This window comes from Mobula birostris, chromosome 7 (genome assembly GCF_030028105.1).
Source record: "Mobula birostris isolate sMobBir1 chromosome 7, sMobBir1.hap1, whole genome shotgun sequence".
Classification (NCBI taxonomy): Eukaryota; Metazoa; Chordata; class Chondrichthyes; order Myliobatiformes; family Myliobatidae; genus Mobula; species Mobula birostris.
In genome coordinates, this window is record NC_092376.1 from 26,859,866 (window position 1) to 26,883,117 (window position 23,252).

Sequence of the window (23,252 nt, forward strand, 5' to 3'; positions counted from 1 at the left end):
TCATTGAATTAAATGATATAATGCAAGAAACAACTGGAACATCAGAGCATTTATCACAGTTCACAATGCTCTCAATATTGGGTGAACAACATCCAAGTAGTGATTTCACTCCCTAACTCCACACCATTGTTACAACTTCTTTTAACTCTCCAACACTGCTTTACTGTTACAACCATGGATGGGGATATCTTTGCTATGTCCAAGGTTTACTCCTTTATGTGCATAATGAGAATTGGCAAACCTGTACTAAATGGGAAAAATTCAAATTGGTTATTAACTAAGGACAAATCAGTCCCATTGTCATAATTTCTAACTGCACAAAACAGGCCCTTTAGCCCACTATGTCTATCCCAGCCATCTACAGAAAGGAATAAACAGTCGACATTTCAGGCTGAGACCCTGAGACTGGAAAGAAAGGGAGAAGATGCCAGAATAAAAAGATGGAGAGAGGAGGAAGGAGGACTAGCTAGAAGGGGAAGCCAGGTGGGTGGGAAAGTTGAAGGGTTGGAGAAGAAGGAATCTGATTGGAGAGGAGAGGAGAGCAGACCATGGGAGAAAGGAAAGGAGGAGGGGCAAGCGCGCTGGTGTTAAGCAGGTGAGGAGATGAGGCAAGAGGCCAGAGTAGGGAATAGACGAAGAGAGAAGGGGGAGGGAAGCAAATTACCAGGAGGAGAAATCAATGTTCATACGTCAGTTTGGAGGCTACCTACACAGAATATGAAGTGTTGCTTCTCCACCGAGAGTGGTCTCCTCGTGGCAAAATGAGGAGGCTATGGACCAAAATGTCAGAATGGAAATGGAAATAGCAATTAAAATGGTTGGCCACCGGGAAATACCGCTTCTGGCAGAAGGTGCTCAACAAAGTGGTCCCCCAATTTATGTCAAGTCTCATTGATGTAGGGTAGGCTGTATTGGGAGCGCCAGCTACAATAGATGACCCCAACAAATTCACAGGTGAAGTGTTGCCACACGTCGAAGGACTGTTTGAGACCCTGAATGTAGGTGAAGGAGGAAGTGTATTGGCAGATGTAGCATTTCTGTCGCTTGTTGGGATATGTGCCAGGAGGGAAGATTAGCGAGGAGGGACAAAGGGACAAATGGACAAGGGAATCAGATCTTCAAAAACACTGCAGGCAATGAATAGGAGCAACAGAAATAGCCTGAATTAACACAGATATTTGCATTGAATGGACAAAAAGTACAATGAGAACTGATGCTTTCCATCAATATCATCCCTACGAATTTGAAAAGCAAAACCCCAAAAGCATTGATCAATCCCGCCTTTTACAAGCTGATCATCAAAGTATGATGTGTTCCTGTGGAACCATACCCATGGAAGATAAACTAGAGATCAGAGAAATGCAGGTAACTCCTGTATATGAAATATATACATTTTAGCTGACCTGTATTTTAAAATAGCCAGCACTTTAAAAAAAAAATCATCATAATAGATAGAAAACAATTAAATATACAATGAATGTCATTGTTTACCTGATCATAGAGGAGCTTAATTTGGTCTCTTTCTGCAGTTAAAACTTTGATATTTGCCTGAAGCTCTGCAAAATGCTTTTCATATTTGCTTAACATGGCTTGAAGATCATCACGCTCTTTAATTACACACATGAGTTCAGATTCATAACTTCCTCCCTGGTTTTAAAAAGGACACCAAAATGAACCAATTATAAGTGTCTAATAAGTAAATATAAATAAATATAAGTATCATCTACCGCTTAAGTATTTCCACAAAAACTTTTTCTCATTCTACATTTTAATTATGTTAATATAGAGAGAATCAATTTTCACTATACCTTTTAACAACCTTCAAAAGATTTTGAAATTGTAATCACCCTATTTTATACTTCTTCATTGCTTTCATTCATCCATTTAAGTTTCAGTTGTGCAAGTTATTCAATCACACCATTTCTGCAAACTTTATACACATGTACAAGTAAGTTAATGGAACTGAAAGTAAACAGCACATTTTACCTCAGTTCAAAGTAACTAGTAATAATTATTCTTATGTAAACAACAGAAGACATTAAGCTGGAAAAGTACATTGGAAATTATTATGGATGAAATACTAAAGAAAATGTAATAGAAGGCCTGCATTATTATTACCAAAAGATATAAGAACAGGTATGTATGTATGTTATACCATGTAATGCTTTCAAGGATGCTAACCCATCAACGTTGAGGACAGACATGGAATATGAGAGAGTAACATACAGCATTCTTAGTACTGAGGCTGGTGAAAAGGGAGATAAGCATTAGCACATTAGAGCTAAAGAAAACTGGGAAAGCTCCTGCATTGTGGGATCATGGATCACGCTGCTCATTCATGGTCTTCACAACATTGTGGATGAATTATACAAGAAATTATGGGCACTGGAAATCCAGTTGAGATGTCTGAGAGAATAGCAAGTGGATGCACATCAGTTTGACCTTGACTTTCTATGAATTTTAATCAAGTTCACAAACATACTAAGTGTTTTCAATTTAACCTTTATCTATTTTAATACAATTAAAGGAAAACATTTTCCTTCAACTATATAATGAAACATGTATTTGATGGACTACTTCAAGAAGTGCTTTTTACTTCAGGTGATTCCAGCTCAAAGGACTGTTGTTGGCTGTAAATTGGGGGTAGAATCAGCCGAGGAAACATGAAGATGTTGAAAAGGAAGTGTCCTGAGCAAGATGCTCAAACCCTCTTCGTAGGCAATTGGGTAACTCAGGTATTGATTAGTATTTTGTTTGTTATTTATAGCGTACACATATATCAATGCAAATAATTTAGGTAACATTGGTAAAGCTTGGATAAATTTCTCCCCCAACAACTTACCTTCCCCTCACCTGGTTTCACCTGTCATCTGCTGGCTTCCCCTCCCCCCACCTTCTTATACTGGCTTCTTCCCCCTTCCTTTCCAGTTCTGATAAAGTATCTCAGCTCAAAACACCAATTGTTTATTCCACTCAATAAATGCTGCCTGACCTGTTGAGTTCCTCCAGCATTTTGTGTGTTGCCCTGGATCTGCGGCTTTTCCAGCCCCTGCAGAATCTCGTGTGTTTATGATGAAGGAAAGGCTGTGGACTTCAAAGAGGCCTTTGACAAAGTCCTACACAGGTGGCTGGTTCAGAACTTTCAGTCGCTTGGTATTCAGGATGAGGCAGTAAATTGGATTCGACATTCACTTAACAGGAGAAGACAAACAGTGGTAGTAGATGTGAAACAAAAGAAAATCTGCAAATGCTGGAAATCCATGCAACACACACAAAGTGCTGGAGGAACTCAGCAGGCCAGGCAGCATCTACGTAAAAGAGTACAGTCAACGTTCTGGACCAAGATCCTTCAGGATTGGTTTAAAAAAAAGATGAGGAGTCAGACTAAGCAGGTGGGGGGGGGAGGGGAGGAAGAAACACCAAGTGATAGGTGAAACCAAGTGGGGATGAAGTAATGAGCTCAGAAGCTGATTGGTAAAAGAGATACAGGACTGGAGAAGGGGGAATCTGATAGGAGAGGGCAGAAGGCCATGGAAGAAAGAAGAGGGGGAGGAGTTCCAGAGGGAGGTGATGGGCAGATAAGGAGATAAGGTGAGAAAGGGAAATGCAAATGGAGAATGCCGAAGGGGTGGTGGGGGGCATTACCAGAAGTTCCAGAAACCGATGTTCACGCCATCAGGTTGGAGGCTACCCAGAAGGAAGATAAGGTGTTTCTCCTCCAACCTGAGTGTGGCCTCATTGCGACAGTAGAGGAGGCCATTGACTGACATATATTAGAATGGGAATGGGAAGTAGAATGAAAACGGGTGGCCACTGAGATCCCACTTTTTCTGATAGACGGAGCATAGGTGCTCAGCGAGGTGGTGTTCCAATCAGCGCCAGGTCTCCGTTATATAAAGGAGGCCACACCAGGAGCACTGGATATGGTAGGTGACCCCAAGAGACTCATGGTTGAAGTGTCGTCTCTGTTTGGGGCCCTGAACGGTAGTGAGGGAAGAGGTGTATGGGCAGGTGCAGCACTTGTTCCACTCGCAAGGATAAGTGCCAGGAGGGAGAACAGTGGGAAGAGACGAATGGACAAAGGAGTCACATAGGGAGCGATCCCTGCGGAAAGCAGAAAGTTGGGGGAGGGGAAGGGAAACATCTGCTTGGTGGTGGGATCCTGTTGGAGATGGCGGAAATTATGGAGAATTATGTGCTGGATGCGAAGGCTGGTAGGGTGGTAGGGGAGTACCAGAGGAACTCTATCCCTGGTGGGGTGGCAGGAGGATGGGATGAGGGCAGACATGCAGAAAATGGAAGAGATACGGTTGAGGGCAGTGTTGACGGTGGAGGAAGAAAAGCCTCTTTCTTGAAGAAGGACATCTCCTTCGTTCTGGAATGGAAAACCTCATCCTGAGAGCAGATGCCACAGAGACAGAGAGAAGGGAGTGGGGTTTTTTACAAGTAACAGGGTGGGAAGCAGTACAGTCCAGGTAGCTGTGAGAATCAGAGGGTTTATAATAGACATCGATAGATAAGTTGTCTCCAGAGATAGAGACAGAGAGATCGAGAAAGGGGAGGGAGGTGTTGGAAACAGACCAGGTAAATTCGAGGGCAGGGTGGAAGTTGGAGGCAAAGTTGATGAAGTCGACGAACTCCACGTGTGCAGGAAGCAGCACCAATTCAGTTGTCGATGTAGCAAAGGAAAAGTTGGGGAGTGATACAAGAGTAGGCTTGAAACATACTGTTCCACATAGCCTACGAATAGGCAGGCATAGCTGGGACCCATGTGAGTAGCCATGGCTACACCTCTATGAAGGAAGTGGGGGGAGCCGAAGGAGAAATTATCAAGAGTGAGGACCAGTTCCGTCTGACAGAGGAACGTGGTGGTGGAGGGGAACTGGTTGGGTCTGGTGACCAGAAAGAGAAGGAGAGCCTTCCTAATGGGAAATGGAGGTGTATAGGGACTGGACATCCATAGTGAAAATAAGATGATCGGGGCCAGGGAACTTGAAATCACTGAAAAGAATAATGTGTGAAGTAACATGGATGAAGGGCTGAACCAGGGAAGATAAAACTGAGTCGAGATAGGTACGATCTCAGTGGGGCAGGAACAAGCAGAAACAATGGATCTACCTGGACAGGCAGGTTTATGGATAGTAGATGGTTGCATCTTTGACTGGAGGCTTGTGATTATTGGTGTGCCACACGCATCATTGCTGGTTGCATTTTTGTTTTTCATCGATATCAACAATCTGGATGATAATTTGGTAAACTGATCTTCATAAATCAGAGTATTGAGTGCAGGAGTTGACATGTTATGTTGAAATTGTATAAGACATTGGTGAGGCCTAAGTTGGAGTACTATGTGCAGTTTTGGTCACCTACCTGCAGGACAGATATCAATAAGATTGAAAGAAAACAGAGACAACTTACAAGGATGTTGTCAGAACTGGAGTACCTGGGTTATAGGGAAAGGTTGAGTAGGCTAGGATTTTATTCCCTAAAGATTAGGAGAATGAGGGGGGAGATTTGATAGAGATATCTCCACTATTAACATTTCTCGAGTTGTTGAGATCTTATAGAATCTCTAATTTCTGGAGAAAGGAGATCAAATCTATTCAATCTCAGCTCCAGCGACATCTACCCCTTTGTTCTCCAGTAACCAGCTGAAAATTGAGCAGCAACAAGGAAATGACAGTGACATACAGTTCAGAGAATTAAACTCACATCTATGGTTGAGATATGTACTTTGATCAAGATAAAAACACACAAATACCTTGACAGGAGAAGAACGCATTGGACTGTGTCCTCTGGAGAAATTGTTTTTGCTTCTCAACATTTTCTCAAGATTGGTTTCTATGATACAGACCACCAAGTCCAAATGATTAGATTATTTCTTAATTTGATGACAATTTACTTCTTCTGAAGTGCGAGATTGCAATATTATTTTTGAAACTGTAAACAGTAAGTAATAAATATTTAATTACTTAAAATATTAATTAATTTCTAAATAAGCATAAATGAATCTTAATGTCATAGGCAAAATACTGCTTGGGCCACAAATACTAGCTACAATTTGTATGAATGCCATGGATGAGAAATTTTTTTTGTTGTATACACTCAGTGGCCACTTTATTAGGTACCTGCTCATTAATGCAGAATATCTAATCAGCCAATCATATGGCAGCAACTCAATGCATAAAAGCATACAGATATGGTCAAGAGATTCTGTTCGCCTTGATTATGTACTTCTGTGCTGTGATTCGTTTTCTATTTTGACATCTATTAAAAGAGGTATTTCAAACAGTAGGCTAGATATTCTCCTTGAGATTAGACAACATCTGTTGAGGCTGCAAGGTCTAGGTTTGTGTATCCATTTGCTAGACCATAAGACTATAAGATATAGAAACAGAACTAGGCCAGTTGGCCCATTGAGCCTGCTCTGCCATTTCATCATGGCTGATTCAATTTTCCTCCCAGCCCCAATCTCCTGTCTTCTCCCCGCATCCCTTCATGCCCTGACCAATCAGGAATTTAACAATCTCTGCCTTAAATATACATACAGTGTTGGCCTCCACAGCTGCCTGTGGCAAAGAATTCCACAGATTCACCACTCTCTGGCTAAAGAAGTTCCTCCTCATCTGAAAGGACACCCCTGTGTCCTCTGGTCTTAGACTCTCTCACTGTAGGAAACATCCTCTCCACATCCACTCTTTCCAGGTGTTTCACCATTCGATAGGTTTCATTGAAACCTATCGAATGGTGAAACAGGCCCAGAACAATCAAAGTGAATACAGGCCCAGAACCATCCAGTGAATACAGGCCCAGAACCATCAAACACTCTTCATATGACAAGCCATTCAATCTTCGAATCATTTTTGTGAACCTCCTTGGGTTGTAGACCATCCAAGCAGAATAAGGTGGTGCTCTTCTAGTTTGTGTTGGGTCTCATCCTGGAAGTGGATAAGGCTGAGGCCAGACAAGGTAGTGAGGGATTGAGTAAGGGGATAAAAATTGCTTGCAACCGAGAGTTCCAGATGGTCACTGCGGATAGAGCACAGGTGCTCAGCAAAGCAGTTGCCTAGTCTGCATTTGGTCTCACCGATTTAGAGGAGGTCACATCAAGAATAATGAATGCAAGAGACAAGGGTGGAGGAAGTGCATGGTCAAGTGTTGCAGCTTCCCCTGTGGATGCTGGGGAAAGTAACTGTGGGGGGTGATGGGTTGGTACGAACTAATCACTGAGACACAGTGAGGGTGGTCCCTGTAGGAAGCGGGTGGAGATAAGACTGGTGGAGGGATCATGTTGTGGCTAACAAAAATGTCAAAGGATGCTGGATGCAGAGGCTGTTGTAATAAAAGGTAAAGACCAAGGAAATGTTATCCCTTGTCTGGGGGCAGGTGGGGTGAATGCCAAATTGCAGGAAATTGAGATGCGAGTGAGAACTCCATCAACCACAGTAGCAGGGAAGACCCATTTCAGAAAAGGGAGGACATTTCAGATATCCTTGCATGGAAGGCCTCATCTTGAAAGCAGATGTAACAGAGAACTAAGAAAAAAGATCAGTATCCTTACAAAATATAGGGTAGGAGGAGATGTAGTCAAGGTAGTTGTGGGTGTAGAGAGCACCTTGTAGTAAATGTGTAGATATTTTTTCTCCTGAGATGGAGGCAGACAGAGATCAAGAAAGGGAAGAGTGGTGTTAGCAATAGCCCAAATGTATTTGTGGACACCTTGAAAGTTAGTAGCAAAGTTGAAGTTGATGAAATTGAGGAATTTTGTATGAGTACAGCACTAATTTAGCCATCAATGTAGCAGAGGGGGGAAATTAGTGCCATAGCTTGTAGAGACAAACACTGCTCCACATCAACAAAAAGGCAGGCTTAGCCGAAGCTCATGCAAGACCCCATGGTTTCAACTTTGATTTGTAGAAAGGGAGAGGAATCAAAAGAAAAGTTGCTGAAGGTAATAAAAGTTCTGTATGTTGCTTAACAGAAGTATTGAGCACAATACGCTCTCAATAACGTAAGACCATAAGACATAGGAGCAGGATTAGGTCATTCGGCCCATGGAGTCTGCTCCACCATGATGATCCATTTCCCTTTCATCCCCATTCTCTTGCCTTCTCCCTGTTACTTTTTGCCCTGACTAATTGAAAACCTATCAACTTCTGCCTTAAATACACCCAATGACCTGGCCTTCACAGCTGCCTGTGACAATGAATTCTCTGACTAAGGAAATTCCTCTTCATCTCCATTCTAAATGGACAAACTTGAAATTTGAGAAGGAGAAACTAAATTCCAATGTATTTCACTGGAATAAAGGAAATCACAACGGTAAGTGAGGGGAACTGGCCAAGGTTGACTGGAAGGGGACACTAGCGGGAAGGACAGCAGAGCAGAAATGCTGGAGATTCTGCAAAAAAATGAGGGAAGTGCAAGACAGATATATTCCAAATAAGAAGCAATTTTCAAATGGAAGGAGGACACTACCGTGGCTGACAAGTGAAGTCAGAGCCAAAGTAAAAGCAAAAGACAGGGCGTACAATGAAGCCAAAGCTAGTGACAAGATAAAGAATTGGGAAGCTTTTAAAAACTTGCAGAAAGAAATAAGAAGATCACTTGGAAGAAAAAGATAAATCACGAAAGGAAGCTGGCAACTAATATCAAAGAAGATACCAAAAGCATTTTAAGTATATAAAGGGTAAAAGAGGGTTGAGGGTAGATATAGGACCAATAGAAAATGACACTGGAGATATTGTAATGAGAGACGCTGAGATGGCAGAGGAACTGAATGCATATTTTGCATCAGCCTTCACAGTGGAAATGAAGTATGTGCAGTGAAAATTATGACTGAGAAGGTGCTCAGGAAGCTTAATGGTCTGTGGGTGGATAAATCTCCTGGACGTGATGGAATGCACCCTCGGGTTCTGAAGGAAGTAGCTGGAGAGATTGTGGAGGCATTAACAATGATCTTTCAAGAATAGATAGATTCTGGCATTGTACCAGATGACTGGAAACTTGCAAAAGTTACTCCGCTATTTAAGAAGGATGGGAGGCAGCAGAAAGGAAACTATAGACCTGTCAGCCTGACATCAGTGGTTGGGAAGTTGTTGGAATCGATTGTTAGGGATGAGATTACAGAGTACCTGGAGACACATGACAAGATAGGCCAAAGCCAGCATGGTTTCCTGAAAGGAAAAGCTTTCCTGACTAACCTACTGCAATTTTTTGAAGAAATTACAAGCAGGGTAGACAAAGGAGATGCAGTAGATGTGTACTTGGATTTTCAGAAGGCCTTTGACAAGGTTCCGCACAAGAGGCTGCTTAGCAAGATAAAAGCCCGTGGAATTACGGGGAAGTTATTAGCATGGCTGGAGCATTGGTTGATTGGCAGAAAGCACAGAGTGGGAATAAAGGGATCCTATTCTGGCTGGCTGCCGGTTATCAGTGCAGTTCCGAAGGGGTTGGTGATGGGACCACTGCTTTTTACGATGTATGTCAACAATTTGGACTATGGGATTAATGGATTTGTGGCTAAATTTGCTGATGATACAAAGATAGGTGGAGGAGCAGGTGCGTGGCCTCCGTTAGTCTCGCGAGACCATGGACCTGCACCTGGAAAGTCTTGCTTCAGTCTGTGTTGATAGAGCAGCGTCTGTTGTGGCTGTAGAGGCCCACGTGGGAGTGACAGCAGACGAGACCAGAGAGCATGGTGTTGGCTTTGCCGTGAAGAACTCGCTGCTGAAGACAGTAGAGCCTTGCGAGAAAGGGACAGAGCAGATTTTCTCACTTCGACTCCACACATCCAACGGGCCTGTCAACCTTGTCAGCGTCTATGGAGGAGCGGGTAGTGTTGAGGAAACAGACAGCCTGCAGAGAGACTTAGATAGTTTAGGGGAATGAGTAAGGAAGTGGTAAATGAAATACAATGTTGGAAAGTGTACGTTCATGCACTTTGGTGGAAGAAATAAATGGGCAGACTATTATTTAGATGGAGAGAGAATTCAAAATACAGAGATGCAAGGGACTTGGGAGTCCTTGTGTAGGATACACTAAAGGTTAATCTCCGGGTTGAATCGGTGGTGAAGGTGGTGAATGCAATATTGACATTCATTTCTACAGGTACAGAATATAAGAGTAGGGATGTGATGTTGAGGCTCTATAAGGCACTCGTGAGACCACGCTTACAGCATTGTGTGCTGTTTTGGGCTCTGTATTTTAGAAAAGATAGGACCATTTTTGAACTATTTTCAAAACTTTGATTTACTGTTAAAATACAGATGTTGGCTGATAACATATTTCACTATATGATAAGGAATTCTTTTCCTTTTTTCTTTCTTTACCAAACAGCTTCGATCTTGGTAGTGGGCTTAGATTTTTTTTTGTATAATAAAATTACCACATTTCAATATTATGATTTAATTTAATTTAATTTACATGAATATAGGGTAATGAGATTGCAAGTGTGACTCAAATATAATGTATTTGGTATTATTTTATCCTTTTTTTGACTTACAATATATATCTTCGTGTACTCTGTATTCTTCTATGTAGAAATTAATAAAAATATTGAAAAAGAAAAAGAAAGAAAGAAAAGATATACTGACATTGGAGAGGGTTCACAGAAGATTCACGAGAATGATTCCAGGAATAAAAAGGTTATCGTATGAGGAACGTCTGGCAGCTCTTAGGCTGTATTCCCTGGAGTTCAAGAGAATGAGGGGAGATCTCATAGAAACATTCCGAATGTTAAAAGGGCTGAACAGATTAAATATGGCAAAGTTATTTCCCATGGTAGGGGATTCTAGGATAAGAGGGCACGTCTTCAGGATTGAAGGATGTCCATTTAGAACAGAGATGCAGAGAAATTACTTTAGTTAGAGGGTGGTAGATTTGTGGAATTTGTTGCCACAAATGGCTGTGAAGGCCAAGTCTTTGGGCGTATTTAAGGCAGAGATAGATAGGTTCTTGATTAGCCAGGGCATCAAAGGGTTTGGGGAGAAGGCAGAGGAGTTGGGATGACTGGAAGAATTGGTTCAGCCATCATTGAATGGTGGAGCAGACTCAATGGGCCAAATGGCCTACTTCTGCTCCTATATGTTATGGTCTTATCCCTCTATTCTGAGGCTGTGTCCTCTGATCCAGGACTCTCCCACCATAGGAAACATCTTCTCCATATCCACTCTAGCTAGATCTTTTAACATTCCATAGGTTTCAATGAGATTCCCACCCATTCTTCTAAATTCCAGAAAGTGAAGGCCCAAAGCCATCAATCACTCCTCCTACGATAAGCCTTTCAATCCGAAATCATTGTCGTAATCCTCCTCTGAACCCTCTCCAATGTCAGCACATCCTTCCTTAAATAAAGGGACACAAAATTCATCTGTGAGGCCTCACCAGTGCCTTATAAAGACTCAGCATTACATCATTGCTTTTATATTCCAGGCCTCTTGAAATTAATGCTAACATTGCATTTGCCTTCCTCACCATTGACTCAACGTGAAAATTAATCTTTATGCAACCCTGCACAACGACTTCCAAGTTCCTTTGCACATTGGGCTTTGAGTTTTCTCCCCATTTAGCAAATAGTGTATGAGCAGACACCAACAGAATCAACAAACTCATTCGTAAGGCCAGTGATGTTGTGGGGATGGAACTGGACTCTCTCACAGTGGTGTCTGAAAAGAGGATGCTGTCCAAGTTGCATGCCATCTTGGACAATGTCTCCCATCCACTACATAATGTATTGGGTGGGCACAGGAGTATATTCAGCCAGAGACTCATTCCACCGAGATGCAACACAGAGCATCATAGGAAGTCATTCCTACCTGTGGCCATCAAACTTTACAACTCCTCCCTTGAAGGGTCAGACACCCTGAGCCAATAGGCTGGTCCTGGACTTATTTCATAATCTACTGGCATGATTTACATATTACTATTTAACTATCCATGATTTTTTTACTATTTATTATTTATGGTGCAACTGTAACAAAAACCAATTTCCAAGAGAATCAATAAAGTATGACTATGGCTATTCCTTAGACCAAACTGCATGACCATACACTTCCCAACACTGTTTTCAATTTATCACTCCTTTGCCCAACACCACACTATTGTCAGTATAGATTTCTGTCCATGTCTGAAGTTGACTCAGAGGCAACAGCTGAAACAAACAAGTCACTGCAGCAATAGTACAAAATAATTAATGCTTCCACTTACACAATCCATTTTTAACCATACACTATGGGCATTTATAAAATACTCATATCATTTATTTATTACGTGTGGTTTACTTCTCTCACTGTTATCTACTTTTAAAAGCATCAACAGCCTTTGGTCAAATGGTTCAGTCTCTCATGAGCTGAACAATGAGTGGCAGTATGGGTGACAATGAAGATTCAAAAATATGTCATTGAATGACCATCTCAATGGCTCTTCACACGGCTTTAGACCACCTGGACAATACAAACACCTATGTCAGGATGCTGTTCATCGACTATAGTTCAGCACTTAAAACTATCATTCCCACAATCCTGACTGAGAAGTTACGGAACCTGGGTCTCTATACCTCCCTCTGCAATTGGATCCTCGACTTCCTAACCAGAAGACCACAATCTGTGCAGATTGGTGATAACATCTCCTCACTGACGATCACCTCAGGGGTGTGTGCCTAGCCCACTGCTCTACTCTCTCTATAACCATGACTGTATGGCTAGGCATAGCTCAAATACCATCTATAAATTTGCTGATGATACAACCATTGTTGGTGGAATATTGGATGGGACGAGAGGGCTTACAAGAGCGAGATATGCCACCTAGCGGATTGGTGTTGAAGCAACAGCCTGACACTTAACGTCAGTAAGACGAAAGAGCTGATTGTGGACTTCAGGAAGGGTAAGATGAAAAAACACACACCAATCTTCATAGAGGGACCAGAAGTGGCAAGAGTGAGCAGTTTCAAGTTCCTGGGTGGCAAGATCTCTGAGGATTTAACCTGGTCCCAACATACCGATGCAGCTATGAAGAAGGCAAGACAGCGACTATACTTCATTAGGAGTTTGAAGAGATTTGGCATGTCAACAAATACACTCAAAAACTTCTATAGTTGTACTGTGGAGAGCATTCTGACAGGCTGCATCACTGTCTGACATGGGCGGGGGGGGGGGGGGGTACTGCACGGGACCGAAAGAAGCCGCAGAGGGTTGTAAATCTAGTCAGCTCCATTTTGGTTACTAGCCTACATAGTACCCAGGAAATCTTCAAGGAGTGGTGTCTCAGAAAGGCAGCGTCCATTATTAAGGACCTCCAGCACCCAGGGCATGTGAAGACACACACTTAGCAATTCAGAAACAGCTTCTGCCATCCGATTCCTAAATGGACATTGAACCTTTGAAAACTACCTCACTTTTTAAATATACATTATTTGTTTTTTGCATGATTTTTAATCTATTCAATATACATATACTGTGATTTATTTATTTACTTAATATTGTTTATTTATTTAATATTATTTTATTTATTTAATATTGTTATTATTTTTTCTTCCATGTTATGTATTGCATTGAACTGCTGCTGATAAGTTAACAAACTCACGACACATGCCGGTGATAATAAACCTGATTCTGATTCTTTTCCAGCAGGAGGAGTTCAATGAAGCTTTCAATTCACATTGAGAGGACTAGAATATAAAAGCAAGGATGTACTGTTTAGGGTCCAGAGGAGGTTCACAAGTATGATCCTGGGAATGAGAGCCTTAACGTATGAGCACCATTTGATATCTCTGGTCCCATCCTTGCTGGATACAGAAGGATGAGGGTAGATATCATACTCAATACTGAAAGCCCCAGTTAGAGTGGATGTGGAGAAGATGTTTCCATTAATAGAAGAATCCAGGATCTTTGGGCTCACACTTAGAAATAAGAAGAGGAGGAATTTCTTCCAGCCAAAGGATGCTGAATCAGTGGAATTTGTCACCACAGAAGGTTGTGGAGAACAAGCCATTGGGTGTATTTAAAGCAAACGTTGATATGGTCTTAATTGGTAAGGCGGTTAAGGGTTCCAGGAGAAGGCAGGAGAATAAGGTTAAGGAAAAAAAAAACATGATTGAATGATGGAACAGATTTAATGGGTCAAATAGCCTACTTATCATCATCTAATATCAATTTCAGATAACATTAATCTTTCTCCAGCTCTCTGGGGTTTCATCATTGCGCTGAATGAAAATCATTGGCACAGATCAAGGTTTAGATAACAGAATTTCTTATCTAGTTGATAACTTTCATACATCTGAATTAATCTTTCCAAATAACAGCTAACCTTTATCAAAAGCTTTCTCAGCTTTATCTTGTTGACAATTCTCAAACGAAGTTATCACCCCATTACTCCCTTCAGTCTTCGCCTGTAATTCTGCTCTAATTTCCTCAAGTTGCTGTTTGGATTTTGCTGTGTCCTAGAGAAGGGGAGAAAAACTATAAACTGGAGGCACTTAACATATATGCCAAATAACAGGATGTTGCAAAACACAAAAAAATGCTGGAGGAACTCAGCAAGTCAGGTGGCATCTATGGAGGGTAATAAACAGTCAACGTTTTGGGCCAAGAACCTTCATCAGGGCTGGAAAGGAAAGGGGACAAAACCAGAATAAGAAGCTAGTGGATGACAGGTAAAACCAAGTGAGGGAAAGGTAGGTGGATAGGGAGAGGGGATGAAATGAGAAGCTGGAATGTGATAGGTGGAAGAGGTAAAGAGCTGAAGATGAAGGAACCTGATAGGAGGTCATAAACACAAGAGATTCTGCAGGTGCTGGAAACCCATTGCGACACAGACAAAATGTTGGAGGAACTCATGAATAGATAGTCAATATTTCAGGCTTGATGAATGGTCTTGGACTGAAATATCAACTGTTTATTCATTTCCATCTGATAGGAAAGGTCAGTGGACCATGGGAGAAAGGGAGGTGAGGCACTGGAAGGCAGGATGGACAGCTGAGGAGAAAGGGGTAAGAGGGGAACCAGAATGGAGATTGGATAGGAGAGAAAGTGGAGGGAGGAAAAATTACTGTAAGTCAGAGAAATCAATGATCACGCCTTCAGTTTGGAGACTACTGAGACAGAGTATGAGGTGTTGATCCTCCAAACTGATTATGACCTCATGGTGGCAGTAGAGGGAGTCATGGACTGATATGTTGGAATGGGAATGGGAAGTCTATTTGAAATGGGTAGCCACTGGGAATTCCCACCTTTTGTGGCAGACAGAGTGAACATGCTTGACCAAATAGTCCCCCAATCTATGTTGAGTCTCACTGGTCTACAGGAGGCTGCAACATGAGTACAAGATACAATAGATGATCCCAATAGACTCAAGTGAAATGTCACCTCTCTTGGAAGGGCTGTTTCAGGCTGTGAATGGTGGTGAGGAAGGAGGTGTAGGGGCAGGTTCAGCACTTGTCCTGCTTTCAGAGATATTCCAAGAGGGAAATCAGTGTGCAGGGTCAAGTGGACAAGGGAGTCATGTACAGAGTAATCCCTGCACTAAGCAGACAGTGGGGTTACAGAAAGCTGTGTTTAGTGGTAGGATCCCTTTGCAAATGGCAGAAGTTGTGGAGAATGATGTGCTGGATACTGAGGCTCGTGGGTAGATTCCACCCATCCATCCAGCATCCCCTTAGACTTTCTACCATCAGGCAGGAGACTCTGATGCATAAAAACAAGAATGGTCAGGATGGGAAACAGCTTCTCTCCGTAGCCCATTAGTCTTCTGATCTCTCTGCTAAGTGCCACTGGCTAATTTGTTCCGTACCTTACAATATTTAATTTATGCACTTTGGTTTGTTATTTATGCGAGTTCCATCTGTAGAATCTATTCTTACCTTCATAAGTTATATGTTATGTATGTTATTTGTACTATTGTGCTTTACACCCTGGTTCTGAGAAACTTTCTCTCATTTCTATATACATTATATGGTTATATCCATTATATACATGTATATAGTTAAATGACAATAAACTTCACGACTTGAAGGCAAGGACAAGGGGAACTCTACCTCTGTTACAGCGAGGGGAAGGTGGGATGAGGGCAGATGTGCAGGAAATGCTAGAAATGCAGGTGAGGGAAGCATCAATGATGAAGGAAGGAAAACCCCGTTCTTTGAAGGAGAATATCTCAGATGTTCTAAAATGTAAAGCCTCATCCTGAGAACAGGTGCAGCAGAGATGGAGGAACTGAGGAAGGGAATAGCACTTTTACAAGTGACAAGGTAGAAAGATACCTGTTAGTCAAGTGTAGAAAAGATATCAGAGATGGAAACAGTGAATTGAAAAAGGGAGAGAGGAGTCAGAGATATACCAAGTAAATCTGAGGACAGGGTGGAAGCTGAAGTCAAAATTTATGAAATTGACAAGCTCAGTAAAAGTTCATGAAGCAGCACAAAGCAATCATCGATATAGCATAGAAAGAGTTGGGGAATGTTACGTAGTTATTCCTGAAATGACATTGAATTTTCTTATTGATTCAAGCCCCAGCACCATTCCAATCCAGTAAAGCAAAACTAATACCATAAAATATGCAGTATGCGAGTCATTAATAAGGAAACTATTTTTTGCCCAATATGGTTCATACTTCTTGACAGATAGCTTCTTTTCTAAAAGAAATCATAGTGTGGAAATCTAGTCTAATTAAAGCACTGAGCAAGCTTATTTAGATCGGAATTTTACCTCAGTATATCATTGTTGGTTAATATTGAAAAATTATCATTCTAAATCAGTTTCTGTTCTGAGTCTCCAAAATGGCAGCAGCACTTACTGATCTGAGTTTTACGATGGGTCGCTCCAACACAACAATGTCCCTCTCTTGCTTTTCAATTTCAATCTATTACAAAGACATTCAATTATTACACTTCTACAGTACAGCACTATCAAAAAATTTGATGTAAATAGTCACATCTGTTTCAATTAAGTGACGTCTGCATCTAAATGCCGGTTAGATATGCCATCCAACAGACAGTATAAAGACTATTACTCATCTTATGATGCATACAGGATGCATTATGATGTAAATACAATCATGTCACCATTCATTACCTTTTAAGGCATACAAGTCCACATAAAAATGCATTACAAACTGGCAAGTCAATCTTATTTTACTTTGGTGTACTTACAATTCTCCCCTTACCGCACATTCAATTTTATTCCTACCATCTGATTTTGTAGACAGGATAAGAGTCGTACTTAGAGAAGTCTGTGGATATCTTTTCTCTCCCCTTCCCCACCAAGACAGAAGCATAATAGCAAGAAGAAACTGGGGTAACTTTAATATTACCTTACCATAATGTATCCTAAAAAAACTAGAACATGCTTTATAACAATGAAAAGTTCTTCAAATAGTATAGAATTCCATGTCAAATCAAAGCTAATAGGTCAAGGGAGACATTCAAGGTGCAAAGAAAAAGCCCATTTTTTTTCTTTACAGCAATTTCACAAGTGGGACAAGACTTATACCAGTCCCCTCCCAAACTCTAAGTAATATAAGTGCCTGGATAAGCCCCCTTCAACATTCCATCTGAAGATAGGAATTTACTATTTTGGCAGCAAATAACATAGTCCAGCAAGATTTAAGTGAAACACGGAGCATGAACAAAATAACGTTTCTCCATCATGCAGCTCGACCAACCCTGGAACTCCTCTCAAGTCAAATGCAGGACAAATATGCCGAAGCTCACACTGAACTACACTTGTTGATTATCTTTTTACTGTGTGATAAAGGGCAATGCTAAGGTACAGTCAACAAAGTTTAAAGTTGAACTCAGTCATGTTATGCCCACATACTACACCTCACCCCCACCTACTACTCTTAGTTACAAGCAGAAGAGCTTCAAGAATTCACCATTAATATCCAGGAGACTACCTTTATGCAAAGTTTTGATCTTAAAGCTCAACTTAATTTCCAGCCCGCCACTCAAGAATGCACCGAAGGCCGTGTGTCATGTGCTTGTTCATGCACTTGTCATCACCTCCATTATGGTGTGAATGCTGACATCTGCATTAATTCGGTCTCAGCAAATTACACTTCTTAGCAAATAATTAGTATTCTTACTCCTTTCCTCCAACTTGAAGCCTACAATACAAGGACATGGTTGGTAACAAAATGCACCACCACTCACTCGGTTTCTCAATTCCTGGGAGTGAAAACCTTGGAACTCTCAGAAGGCTAGAAATCAGGAAGAATTGAAGTCAGTTTATTCACCTGAATGCTTTGCCATGAATACCAGATCTCCCCTTTCAGCTGGAAGTTATATGAATTCAATCAGACTCTCTCTACTATGGATGTTACACAAAATGATGTAGTAAAAAAAATATAGTAAATATCTATACACACTTCTGTGGCACAACTGATGGAAGTGAAACATCACAGTCTTTAGCAACCCAGGTTCAGTATTGATCTCCAGTGCAGTCTGTGTGGAATTTCCATGTCCTTCCTGTGAACACTGGACTCCCTCTGCATTTCACAAACACGAGGAAATCTGCAGATGCTGGAAATCCAAAGCAACACAACAAAATACTGAAGGAACTCAGCAAGCCAGGCAGCATCTATGGAAAAGAGTAAACAGTCGATGTTTCAAGCCAAGTCTTGAAGAGGGTCTCAGCCCGAAACGTCGACTGTTTACTCTTTTCCCTAAGTGTTGCCTAGCCTGTGTGTGTCATTCTGGATATTCCTGAGCCTCTGTACCTCCTCCCTCAGCAACTGGATCCTCCAGTTCCTCATCGGGAGAGCAGTCTGTGCTGATTGGAAATAACATCTTCTCACTGACAACCAACACTGGCTCACCTCGAGGATGTGTGCCTAGTCCACTGCTCTACTCTTTTTACACCTACAACTGTGAGGCTAGGCACAGCTCAAACACCATCTATAAATTTGCTGGTGACCACAACTAACAGAATTTCAGATGGTCAGGGAGGCGTACAGGAGTGAGATAGGTCAGCTAGTTGAGTGGTGTCACAACGACGACATCACACTCGCATCAGTTAGACCAAGGAATTGATTGTGGACTTCAGGAAGAAGTCGAGGGAACATACACCAGACTTCATTGAGAAAACAACAGTGAAAAAGATGAGCAGTTTCAAGTTCCTGGGTGTCAACATCTCTGAAGATCCATCTTGGGCCCAATATATTGATGCAAATTACAAAGAAGCCACAGCAGCAGCTATATTTCATTAGCATTTTGAGGAGACTTGGTACGTCACCAAATTCTCATACATTTCTACAGATGTACCACAGAAAGCATTCTAACTGGTTGCATCACTATTTGATATGGGCCACTTTACAGGATCCAAAAAAAGCTGCAGAAAGTTGCAAACTCAGCCAGCTCCATCGTGGGCACCAACCTCCCAGGAGGGCACCTTCAAAAGGCAGTATCCTTCATTAAGAACCTCCATCACCCAGGACATGCTCTCTTCTCATTACTACCACCAAGGAGGTGGTATAGGAGCCTGAAGGCACTCACTTAATGTTTTAGGCACAGTTTCTTCCCCTCCACCAATGGATTTCTGAATAGACAAAGAAACAATCCACACTACTTCACTATTTCTTTTTTTGCTCTTTTTACACTAGTTATTTACTTTTTTACATATTTCTTATTGTAATTTATAGCTTTTTATTATTATGTATTGCAATGTATTGCTGCCACAAAACAACACACTTCATGACATATGCCAGTGATATTCAACCTGAGTCTAATTCTGAAGAGTTGATAGGTAAATTGGCCTAGAGTTGAGGTGAGGTGAGGTAGAACATGGGGAGAAAAGGGTTATAGGGAAAACATCTGGGGAATAGCATTACTCTGTTGGCTAACACAGACGCAATGAGCTGAAATAGCCATCTTCAACGTCAGAAAGAAAAATGGAAATAGCTTTTATCTGTTTTCCAGATCTGTATTAAACAGTAGGAGATGAGCACAATGAACTGTTGGCAGGAGGTTCAGGGGTAGAAAGAAGAAGTGAATGCTCTTAAAAGCAGTGTTTGAATAACAAAACCAGGTTTTCCTTTCATGTTAATCGTAAATTTCAACCAGCGCTTTAAGAATCAAGTTAAATAGTAGTGCTGGTTTACTGCACTTTGCACTAAAAGGTTTTCCTCTTGGGTTGTTTGGAGGAGAAAGGGATTCAAAGCCATTAAAAGGGATTGGACAGTTAAGTCGCTGCACAAGGATGACGTAACAGAATCTATGAGGCTTAAAGGCAATTTGTGCTTTAAAGTCATGAACAGCATTACAAGCCAGACAGAACACATTGATACTGTGCAATTGCAAAGCTTACAATTCCATCCCTGTCTGATTTCATGGAATCCTGTTTCTGTACAAATTATTTCTTCTCTGTGCAGAAGATGCATGACATTACTGAAATCACAGGGCTTAAAACAATAGTGGGCATGAACGTGGAGTAACAAATAATCTGCTGGAGAAAATCAGTAAAGCAAGCAGCATCTGTGGCAGAAAAGGAATTGTTGGTGTTGAGGGTTGAAACTCTGTATCTTTGGGAAATGGGAGACAATCACAATGCCTGCGGGAAGCTCATGTGATAACAGGGAAACTATGCAACTCCACACAGAAAGCACCCGAGGTCAGGATTGAACCTGGGTAACAGAGCTGTTAGGCAACAGTTCAATGACCTAAACCATTTTATCTTAAAGCCAAAATGACAGCGAATTTTCTGAGCAACTTTAGCATAGTTTTAATGGCAGAAAACTAAGATCATTACAAAATCTAATGTGGCCTGTCCTAAATAGTGATCCAGATTTTAAGTTAACAGCTTAATGATACATTAATACTTATTTAAGAATATACACAGTATGGTCAAGTCCAATGTGGTAACAAATCAAAGAAAAGAGTTAAGGAAGGCTGAGTTACATGCAATGAAACAGAAAACTTAAGCATCCAGGTAAAAGTACAGAAACCCAATCTGACATATTCAAGACAGAATTTAATTGTAATAAAGCCAGCTTTTACCATTTGTCTTGTGTGGGGTGGGAGAAGTGCTCTAGTTTCTAATAAAATTCCCAATGATGACCACAGAAGTAGAAGCAGCCCAATTCAACATTCAGGAACAACAGCACATCTTCCATACTGACATGACTAACTTTGAGTACTTGCTCCATCTGTATGTTAGTCTGTGACCTTGGCTCAGTTTTTCTTCTTTTCATTTCATAGCTTCACCTGCCAGGCATCTCCCACAGTTCTATTAGCAATGCATAACACAAAGAAGTATTGTGCACTTCTAGCTGCCGTATTAATCCATTTGGCCTCACCCCATCAGATATTCCCATGTTCCACCTATCCTTACACCACCACCTCTACAAATGAAAACTAACTTTCTCTCTTTCCCAGTTTATACAAAGTATCTTAAGACCTGAAATATTAACCGTTTCTCTTTCTGCCTCTTCTGCACAATCTACTAAGTGCTTCCAACATTTTGTTTCTATTTCAGATTGCCAGAATCTAGTTTCTTTTCCTTGCTCATTTACTTTTCTCTTGTCAAATCATTTGAGAATTTTTCCTCAAATTACTGAAACCATTTCAGAGAAAACTTTCACTGTTGACATTTCTTTGAACGTGTCCCTTTGTACTGCTGTTCCATATGTTAACTTCCTTTTCAAGATAGTGGATACTTGTGGTCTTGATGACACTGAGGTGACAATATGTGAACCAAGCTTTTCCACAGCTAGGGTAAGAGATAGCTGACAGGGCAGGTGGGTGAGTAGTTTGTGAGATAGTTCAATCCTCCTGTCACTTGCAGAGGGTCTCTGCATGCTTCCTACTGCACAACTTCAAGGTTCTCAAAACGATCCCAAATACTTCTACCCCACTGTGGTTGGAGTGGACCAGAAACTTCTAGGAATCAGTAGAGATGTTTCATTCCTTCAAGGCTTCCAGCACAACCTCAAATTGTTGTAGGGCCTGTAAATGATGTTGTCTTTCCAATGTAGCTGATTGAAGTGTAACTAGGGTCACTAGGGAAGAGAACACTCACATTGGCTCCCTTATTCTCCCAGTGAATTTTGTAAAGGCAGCAATGGTAGCATTTTTGAATACCTTGAGATGTCATCTGTAAATACTCCAGTTTTTCTGAAGCAAAAATGAGACCAGGGACAACAATTCAGTATATTATGATACATTATGTATCCCAGATACGAGATACATCTCTTTAAATGCTATTTTCCCTCAAAAGCTGTACTAGAACATTGAAGGCAAGGGTGGATTTCATCACTGTCCTCACTCACAGAGACATGGGTCCTAAGAAATGGTAAACATCGAACATATCTCCAGTTAGGCCCTTTGCTCTATGATGTTATACCAACCTCTTAATCTACTCTAAGATCAGTCTAACCCTTCTCTCCTATATAGTCCTCCATTTATCTATCATCTATATGCTTGTCTTAGTCTCTTAAATGTCCCTAATGTATCTGCCTCCACCACCACTGCTGGCAACACATTGCACACACCCATGATTCTATGCAAAAACTTACCACTAACATCCCCCCTACACATTCTTCCAATCACCTTAAAATTATGCCTCCTTGTCTTAGCCATTTCCACCCTGGGAAAAGTAATTTATAAGTTCACTCTTATCTTGTGCACCTCTATCAAGTCACTTCTCATCCTCCTGCTCTCCAAAACAGAAAACCTCTAGCTCACTCAACCTCTCTTAAAACATGCACTCCAATCCAGGTAGCATCCAGATTAATCTCCTCTGCACCCTCTCTAAAGCTTCCACACCCTTCCTACAATGAGGTGACCAGAAATGAACACAACATTCCAAGTGTGATCTAACCGGGGTTTTATAGAGCTGCAATATTACTTTATGGCTTGAACTCAGATCCAACTAATAAGGAAACATGTACCCACTTTCCAGGTTCGCACCAGAAAATACTGTCAGAGGGCAGCGTGGTACAGTGGAATTCATCAAGGAACTTTGCCTTGGGATTGTAAGCATCAATGTCGACTTGAAGCTAATCTTCTGTGTATTTACAAAAGTTGAGTGCTATCTGCATCCTGTAACTTGTAAACTGAACTTTGTTACATTGAAAAGTCCCATTTTTCATAAAAAAACTGCCACCCTTGTGACAAGCTAATTTGGAGTGAGGAGCAACAATGCAGCAGGAATGATTGAGAAAAGTGTTATGATCATGACACCAATCTTCACTTTAAATGAGACTACTAAAGATCCATTGGTTTATATCAGGACTTGCAATGGAGCTGAACACCAGTAGGAAGT

At 41.2% G+C, this 23,252-nt stretch overlaps 1 protein-coding gene across 1 annotated transcript in view; it reads right to left on the minus strand.

Moving 5' to 3' along the window:
• Positions 1-23,252, minus strand: part of LOC140200684 (testis-specific gene 10 protein-like) — a 115,454-nt gene that overhangs the window by 72,410 nt on the left and 19,792 nt on the right. The window contains 4 exon segments of the mRNA XM_072264250.1: positions 1,492-1,647; positions 5,762-5,841; positions 14,305-14,437; positions 16,789-16,854. Coding sequence (XP_072120351.1) covers positions 1,492-1,647; positions 5,762-5,841; positions 14,305-14,437; positions 16,789-16,854 — 435 coding nt within the window.